The sequence below is a fragment of the Nannobrachium achirus genome, assembly GCF_963921795.1.
Source record: "Nannobrachium achirus genome assembly, chromosome: 23".
Taxonomy (NCBI): Eukaryota; Metazoa; Chordata; class Actinopteri; order Myctophiformes; family Myctophidae; genus Nannobrachium; species Nannobrachium achirus.
Window position 1 is genome coordinate 45199652 of NC_137830.1, and position 9299 is coordinate 45208950.

At 40.5% G+C, this 9299-nt stretch overlaps 1 protein-coding gene across 2 annotated transcripts; it reads left to right on the forward strand.

Annotated features, from left to right (window-relative positions):
- Positions 1 to 121: 121 nt before the first annotated feature.
- On the forward strand, positions 122 to 8840 carry il15ra (interleukin 15 receptor subunit alpha). Of its 2 annotated transcripts, XM_080754021.1 has the most exons (8): positions 122 to 227; positions 1876 to 2079; positions 2740 to 2778; positions 3204 to 3251; positions 4692 to 4811; positions 6004 to 6141; positions 7155 to 7221; positions 7347 to 8840. In XM_080754021.1, the coding sequence occupies exons 1-8, from the start codon at positions 149 to 151 to the stop codon at positions 7441 to 7443; spliced, it is 792 nt and encodes a 263-aa protein (XP_080610147.1). In that variant the 5' UTR covers positions 122 to 148; the 3' UTR covers positions 7444 to 8840. The 2 variants fall into 2 exon arrangements, with proteins under 2 accessions (XP_080610147.1, XP_080610148.1); XM_080754022.1 differs by lacking the exon at positions 4692 to 4811.
- The last annotated feature ends 459 nt before the right edge of the window (positions 8841 to 9299 follow it).

Consider the following 9299-nt stretch of genomic DNA (forward strand, 5'->3'; position numbering starts at 1 on the left):
TTTTGCAGTAGGATCAGCTACAGTGAAAGTGAAAGTAGCCTACAGAAACGTCGTAGAGTAGATATATCACAGTCACACCACACATATTAAACTAAACCTCGGTTTAAATGGAGTACACAAATGGAAACAATTGGAAAAGAGTTCTCAGATGGATCTGGGCCGAATGTATTGGTGTACTATAAATGTGATTCTTCTATTTGGAGCTGCAATTAAGTCGAATGGAGCAGGTTAGTGGGCTCAAATATTCTTCATTGGTAAATCGTGATCATCGTAGGAAATTAATGTTCTGATCTGTCAGAATGTCTAAAAGTTTTTGCGTCAGCGTACCACTGTGTCACGTATCGGCTACACGACTATAGGCTACGGTGTACATTACACCCTAAAGTGCCTAAACCTAAACCCAGAGAGCTCTGTTCGGTAACCGGTAAAGTCGCCAGAAAGAAACTCGCCGAGATTTGTATTCTTGTATTTGTTTTACTGAGAATAAGGTTAGGGTTCAAGCATATCTTTCTGAGGTTAAGATTAGGAATGGGGTTAGGTTTTGGCACCGTTTTACTGAGGTTAAGGTTAGGAATAAGGTTAGGTTTAGCCTAACTGTTTAGGCATAGTTTACAGAGATAGCCTATACGGATATTAGGATCTCAATGGAAATTAACAAATAAGCCTTGCCTTACCCGAGTTTCCTTTTAGTTGACATTGTAGGCCTACCAGTGAACTGTGTACTGTCATGAAACTATACCTTTTCCAATTCAAAACCTCCAATAAATACCTTAATCAACCAACCCCAATCAATCAATCAAAAGGCATAAACCATCAGCCCAGGCGAGTTTCTTTCTGGCGACTTATGGTATTTCTCTGCTCTGCCTGTCATCACATCATTAGGCCTATCTATCTACTCCCCTTTTTTTCTTCTTTTACATCAATTTAAAAATCTGAAGACTCACACGTGTATCTTATTTGTGTCTGATTGTCTCTGCCAGACCAAAAGGCATGGGGAGAGTATGTTTTGCACCCAGTCCTTGTCTCCACCAGGCCAAAAGGCTGTCCTTCCGTCTGTGAACAGATAATCTCTGGCACCGTGGCTGCGAAACTGTGCATGCACAATCCATGGGTACCAGTCAGAGCAGAACCTCTCCTCCCAATTCTTGGGCCTGTACACCAAGAGGCGGATTTGTACAAAGCACATTTTTGGACCGTACTCGTACAGATTTTGTCCACAACTCACGAAAATCGGTACACAGTATCTCTAATAGTCATTAAACGAAACAGGTTTTTCATATTTTTCATATTCCATCCTGATTGGCTTTCAAAGTTTGCAGGAGTGCTCCGCTTTGAACAAAATGCCCCAAATCATAAACATGTGCGATTTCCGTGAAATTTTGCACGCAGATTCCCAATAGGCAGAGTTAGCTGGTGGAGTTATAATAGGCTGATTCGTGTTTTTATCTATAACTCCACGAGTTATGCACGCAGATTCCCAATAGGCAGAGTTAGCTGGTGGAGTTATAATAGGCTGATTCGTGTTTTTATCTATAACTCCACGAGAAACGTATGTGCACTCCCTAGAGGCCAAGGAAAAACCTTTGCCCAGATTTTTCACATCTGCCTTTTATAGCGCCACCAGGAGGCCGACTTATGTAAAACTATATTTTTGATACCCTATTACTCCTTCAGATTTGATCCAAAAATCACCCAAATTGGTACACAGTATCTCTATAGTCATGTGATCACTGACCAAGATAGATCTGTCAGATATTTCATATTCCATCCTATTTGACAACATTGGCTTCCAAAGTTTACAGGATTGCAAAATGCAGGAGAGTTGGCAGGTACAGTATATAAGCAAAATAAATCTGTTGTATCCTTTGTTTGCAGACAGCTGCACATGTCTCTGCTCACACCCTCCAAGCATGGAATTCACTGAAACTCCGGGAGCATCATATTGTTGTGAACATAGCAAGTACAGATACAAGTGCATCGATGGTTACACAAGGAAGGCAGGCACCTCCAACCTCATCAAGTGTGAAAAGATGGAGAACGATCAATATGAGTGGACCAGCGCCAGCCTCGAATGTATACGTAAGACCCACATTTTTGTGTGCAGTTGCATTAAAGGATGACTTAATGGCCTTTGACCACCAGAATGAGAGATGTGACTTACTGTAGGCCTACTGTACAGTATACTGTATAGTCAACTCTACAGCCCTGAAGCAACATTTCTGTAGAGATGTGAAGGAGAAAATGAATCCTTGTACAACATGTATTAATTTAGGAAACTGATAGTTTTGCCGATGGAACAGTTGTCTAGGCCAGGAGTTCTCAAAGTGGTGCCGGTGGGGTGCCGTAACGCAAGTCCAGGGGTACTACAGAATACTTAGATTCAATTTGGAACTGATCAATATCACTTCAGTTAGACCCTGTACTTTGGTGTAGATCGCTTTCGATCTACACCGAAATGCGTTGTGAGCTTCTAGATCGCATATGTTTTGTGAATGTTCCCCACAGAATTGGGATGCTGGGGTTCAAGTGAGGAAACGTCAAGTATAAAGTTATTATAATATTTACAGGAGTGACCTGAGACAAAAAAGTTTGAGAACCACTGGCCTAAGCACATACACTACAAGTCTGTATTTTGTAGTTGTTTAAAAATGGTAAGATTCAGCCCCATTCATTGACCATGAGTAACTACCAGATAGATGACAAATAAACTTTAACATTCTCATAATTATTTCATTCCAGGTGACCCAAAACTACCAGCACCTGTAACAACAACGCAGGGTACGTACACGTATGTGTGTGTGTGTGTGTGTGTGTGTGTGTGTGTGTGTGTGTGTGTGTGTGTGTGTGTGTGTGTGTGTGTGGGCATGATTCATAATAATGTCTTCATGGTTGTTCTATTCTTTACTCCTGTGTGTCATCAGGTTATTCTGAAACAATGGCCTCTACTAAAGCCACCCAGCAGCTTGAGTACTGCCTTTCCTACCCAGCAAACTAAAGTCCTTGTGGAACATGCTTATGTTCCGCAAGTCTTAACATGCTTATGTTCCAAAAGCACATATTTCATGCTTCTATATAAATCTAATCATTTCATCCTTGAGCCAAGGTGAAATCTTCAAGGCCTTCCTGAGATAACATGTTCATGAGAAAGGGGTTGATGTAGGAATGTACATAAAAATCATTATGTTTTGATTCTGTGTGTGCAGAGGAATCAACTGAAACTTCACAAGAAGTCTTCATGAACACCACTTACAGTGAGTTGTAACTGTATTTACTTGCAAATGATTATCGCAATTAACCTTACAATTATGTATTATCATCTATTACTGGATAAGGTGATTTCATACAGTGAAAGTAAAATCGCTTCAGCAACAGTTATGTTGAAATTACAGCAGGCTAAACTATTAGCTAATGATACAGAAAGAAAGAAAGAAAGAATTCCAACTGTAAATTTAAATCGTTTTGGTTTTTACCACATATTCAAACTACTGCAAGTCAAAAAAGTCAAAGCTTCTGCACCCAACTCCATAGTCTTTACCATTTAATCAATAATGTTAAACATAATTATGCAACTACAGCACTGAAAGGAAACATACTTTAACTACATGCAATGTAGAAGTACAGTACCATTTGGCAAACATTCCCAGTAGTTCACACAAATGTGATTGGTAACTGCTTCTTTTCTGGTTGTTCGTTCTGTTTTACAGCTCATTGTTAAATGAGAAAATAGCCTTGAGGTGAGTGTGCCTCTAGCGCAATGAGTTTTATACATAAAACAAACAAACAAACAAACAAAAGTAAGAAATTCCATAAACAAAATGTATAATAATTAAGATAGTGAAACTAGCCACTCTACAAGCTCGCAACGTGGCGTGAAGCACTGCTATTTTCACTAGTTTGGGTCCCGGGCAATTGTCTAATCTCTCTTTTAGGTCTTGACCTGAGAAGTTTGTGAATCACTGCTCTAGGTGAATTGACCTCAGTAGGTCAGTTCACCTTTTCTTTTCAAATCATGTGAGAAGGTTATATTCTATTATTGGTAAACATAATGGTAACATGTTGCTGCACCACATTGGAGAAACCTCGCTTCATAATGACCAATGGAGTGTTTGCTCAGTAACAGGGGTCACACGCACGCACGCACGCACGCACGCACGCACGCACGCACACACACACACACACACACACACACACACACACACACACACACACACACACACACACACACACACACACTCACACACACACTCACTGTGTTAACTTACAGTAAATTGAGGTATTGAGATCCAAAATGATCATTTATACTTATACTTCTTTCAATAATTTTGTTCATCTACTGTAGCAACACAATCAGCTACAGCTGCTCCATAATCAATCCCCACAAGTCCTGCCTTTGTGTCAGGAAGTCAGAAACCCAGCAGCTTGTTAGCTCTCAAATTATTCAGTTTGACAGGCTAGCAAGAGAGTGTAAAAAACTAGTGTAAAACACAGAAGTACATTTTGAAGACATATGTCAGTCTTGGGGTGTTTTTTTTGTCACTGGATATGTATACAGTATATACCTGTATAATATACAGTACATGTATGCATATGCACATACATGAAATGTTTCCTCTGCATTTACCCATCCTATAACAAGGAGCAGTGAGCAGCCATTCACATAATCTAGCCTCTTCTTCTCTTGCCCCTGGCAGTCCCTCCCACCTACCAGACAACTCAGAATCCACATTTGTCAGTGCCACAGTCTGCAGAAGAAGACAGAATAATATCCACCACTTCTACACCCCTTTCCACAGTGCAAGTTCAGACACAGGGTATGTCCCATAAATACAGCACCCTACCATAACGTTTTTTTTGCTGTTTTTGGCATCATTTATGACTCAAAACGGTGCCCGTGCTGTGCCTTTTTTTCGTTATAATTTCGAAAATAGTTTGGGGACATGACATGATTCAACTCAATTCCGTTTAATTAAACATCGCAACCTAGTTTGTTGATTTTTGGAAGACTTTGATTGATTTATGGCCAAATTTGCACCAGGCCCATGCCTCGTGTTGGGAAATGATGGAGCTCTCTATTGGACAATTAGCCTGTGCCTGACAGTGTGTTGCGGGTTCGAGTCCCACTCCGACGATCTTTACTGAATGTCTCTCAACATCTCTCTCCCCTGTTTCCTGTCAATCTCCTCTATCAAACTTAAAAAAGGCAATTATCTTGAAAATAATATTTTAAGATAATTTCACACATGGTTCAACAGTGTTTATGAAACATCTGTTGATGTCCTGAGCCTCGCCCCTTTTGAAGTCTGTTGATCAATATCTTAAAAATAGTTTTTGCTTACTCCAATAATGATCTACAGAAAATCTCACAGCAATTGGACCTAGGGTTTTAGAGGAGACATGTTTAAATGTAATTGGCGGAAAATCCAGTCAGTTTTAATTTGGTAGTAGGCCTCCTCACCCTGCTCCCCTCTGGGAGAAGGATGCGGCACCTAGGGGCCAAGACAGAGCGCCACAAAAACAGTTTTTTCCCCTCAGCTGCCAGGCTGCTGGATGACGCTGGTTTCCCTTTTTCCCTTGCCCCTTAGGGACATCAGCAATATGTTGCACTATTGAACACTACTGCACTTTATTTATATTATTTATTATTTATTTCTGCACGGTGTTGTTTTGTGTTTGTTGTTTTTCATGTTATCTGTGAAAAAATATTGAATGCACACTGGTATGTTACCAAAGCAAATTCCTATGTGTGATACACAATGGTAAATAAAGGAATCTGAATCTGAATCTGAATCTGAGGGGATAGATGGATTTCGCTTCAGATTTGTGTAAATTGGTAATTTAAAATATCTAAATTAATATGTTTGATTATAGAGCCCCAATCAGGCTGATTGGGGTATGGTACACAACATCCCATCATCGGTGAAAATGTTTACCAATGATGAATTTGCTAATCGCAAAGGACAAGGGGGAAAACAATTGTCTTTCTTTTTGATATTGTAAAAGTAGAGCCCACAAGAGAGACCAAAAGTGCAGATCCAACATGTAGAACTACCAGCAGCATCAGCACCTCAACATCAGCAGCAGAGAAAGAGTCCTCTGTTGATAGCATCTCAGATCCACAAAGCACAGCCACTGTAATCACAGGTGAGGTTTTCCCTGTCTATTGCCCAAAGTTCTACTTCACTCTTCTGCTTTCTCAGGATGCAAAGATTGTCAGACAATGTAATTGATTTATGTCTGACAAGCTGCTCAAATAGACATCTATATACATTTCACTGCTGTATTCTGATCTCTTGCACTGATCTTCACTGTAACTGTATTCCGGCGTATTGTTTTGAATTGCAAAAGCATAATACTGTGTGCTCTGTTTGCTGATTGTATTACATTCCAAGGATCCCCATCAACTGCTTTTCCCCTTTCCAAACACATGCTTGCATATTTCAACAGCCAAGTAACATATCTGCAAACTCAAGACCTTAGCTTCAATCAGGTCTCTCACATGTACACCAAAGAGTTCTTAAAGGGTGCGAGTGAGGAGAGAATGACTGCAACCTGCACTTTTATCTAGCTTTACTTTGAGATTGTCCTTACCGTGATCCTGGCATTGGATTGTCCAATCTATAATATATCTTTGTTAATTTCTGTGGCAATTCTATGAGCCAATTGCGGATTGTACCCTTTTATTACCTGTTATCTGAATCTGTACCCTGGAACCTGACACTGTATTTGCTCAGGCTAAAGTTACCCAAGAATGATTGTCCATAGCGGGCGGTGTTTATAGATTGAATTGCAGTATAGCGATGTCACTAAAATGTTAACTATTTTACTCTGATAGGTTGCTATACATTTGCCAGTGTAAGATGGTCAAGCCATGCCCCGGATCCCCCAACAGGGGTTTGATTTCAGAACTTGTCACCTTTTCCACCTCTCATTAGTTTGCAGGTCTGCATACAGAGACTCCCACTGAAGTCTTGTTGTCCTTTTTTAACTGAGAGCTTTTGTCTGACTCTCTGTTACTCTGTGTGTGTGTGTGTGTGTGTGTGTGTGTGTGTGTGTGTGTGTGTGTGTGTGTGTGTGTGTGTGTGTGTGTGTGTGTGCGCGCGTGCATGTGTGCGTGCATGTGTGCCTGTGCGTGAACGTGTTCTTGTGAATGCCAGGTGTGAGTGTTGTAGGAATACTGATATTTGCCTTGGGGACTGGCCTGGTAATCTTCTTGTATAAAAGGTAAGCTTGCACAGTTGAAAGATGGTTAACCAAAAAGTGATCAATCACTACTTGTATAGAGTGGGGCATACTGTATTCTGGTTAAAATGTTGAAATATGCCTGTATGTCTCCATTCCTTCCGAAGGAGGTCACATAATAATGACCCACAGACAGCAGATGAACAGCTGCCCATGAATCCCATTCCGCAGAATGCACCATCTGACCCCAGCGACACCATCTGACCCCAGCATACACGAGTCATTACCATGGGAACTGTTCTTAGACATGAAGGATGATCAATTACAGCTGCTACACAGCAATGGTTGGGAACAGGCAACTTGAGGAGGAAATGGAGCATGTCAAGAATCTCAACATGGGAAAATAGCAGTTCAAATCACCTGCAAGTGTGAGAGAGGAAAGAGACAGACATCTCAAACGTATTAACTTACAATTTGTTTTCAGGTTTCATACTCAGAACCTAAGGCGCCGGCTACACAGAGCTGGATATTTCTGAAGCTAGACATTTTTTATGCGTTTGGGGCTTGCAGCCACATGAAGCTGGATATTTCGGCTGCGAAGCTGGATATTTTTGAAACCGGATAAATAAGTGGAGAGATTGAAAAATATCCGATTCACTGGATCCATGTAGACAGGGAACCCGGATATCTCTGAAGACTTTACTGTGTGTGTGTGCTTGTTAGAGCTAGATATCTTTGTCGTGTGGACCTAGATATTTTTCTATGTGGATATCTGAAAAACCGGGATATATGAAATATGTTTTTCATATATCCACATAAAAAATTCTAGCTTCAGAAATATCCAGCTCCGTGTAGCCGGCGCCGACACCAAGGGCAAGTCATGAATTCATAGAGCTACTTGTCAAGTGAGAAGTAAGAGACAGCTTCATATGTGAATTTAAAAAGGTGTTCCATAAAATTAGGCTACTGGCTTTTACCACAGTGAGGTGGGTAGGTCTAGACTAGAGTAGACCACGCTTTCCATATTTAATCCATACATTAGTTTAAAAGGTGCACACAGGCATTGATTTAGGGTCATGAGTTAGTTATGTGGCAAACTAAATCAAGAGAAATCCAGCCTAGAGGAGCCGAGGGTGGAACCAGTGCCACACTGCCTTTCTACCTCCTGCACCACTGCCACCCTAATATGAATGTGAGTCTCTCACAAGTGAGAACGAAGTCCATGTAATCAATCAAATCAGTGTTGGTCGGTATTGTAAACAGCTGAGTAAAGCTGTCAATAATGCTGAGTGTTTTTAGTAGACTGATTGTGGTGCATGTAACCGTCCAATTTAAGAACAAGGTACCTGTACATTTCTTTACTCAGATAGGGAATAATGGTATAAAATCCTAAAGGAAATTAAATGTGTTTATACTGTGAGTAGTTGTCAGAAACATGAGGAAAAATTGGCCCCTGTGTAAAGTATCAGAATGCAATGCAAGTATTTTTATAATGTAATTCTATATTTTATGTGTAGTCTGTGTTCAATTTATATCCCTGCCAGACAACACTACAGCCATTGGAAATATGTCATGTTACTTTCTTGCAATAACCTGATTTAATATGCTTACTGTATATATCTGTTGTTGTATTTTAACTTATTAACTACTACTGCTAAATAAACTCAGTCAACTCGTTACAATGATGTCTTTCCCATAGATTGAAATGCAGATTTCACTTAGTCACTGTTCCTATTAAAACACTTCCCCTCGGGGATCAATAAAGTACCTACCTACCTACTAGCCAGTTGAGCAGTGTGCGATGCAAAAACAAACTCTCTCTCTCTGAGTCACTTCTCTTGCCATTGATCCACATTTTGGTCATACAAGCAAGCATTTAAACTGTACATACATGCCTGTGCACAATAGGCCATTAAGTGCATCAAGCAGTACACCTAAAGAAGCATGTATTCATTTCTGGTGTCGCTCTCCATTCCGAAATTGACTTCTTATTGTCGGAGTGGCGACACTTCCATAGGGGTTAAGTTTAGGGTAAGGGTTAGAGATAGGGTTAGTGTCGGAATGGAGACATGTCGGAAAGGAGACATGTCGGAGTGGCGGGGTGTAACCATTTGTTTCCC

Bases quoted from the DNA above. Each gene is read 5' to 3' on its own strand.
- il15ra (XM_080754021.1), top strand. From the start codon at position 149: ATGGATCTGGGCCGAATGTATTGGTGTACTATAAATGTGATTCTTCTA. The intron at 2,779-3,203 runs GTACGTACACGT...CTGTGTGTGCAG, and splicing joins ACCTGTAACAACAACGCAGG to AGGAATCAACTGAAACTTCA. The intron at 3,252-4,691 runs GTGAGTTGTAAC...TGCCCCTGGCAG, and splicing joins CTTCATGAACACCACTTACA to TCCCTCCCACCTACCAGACA.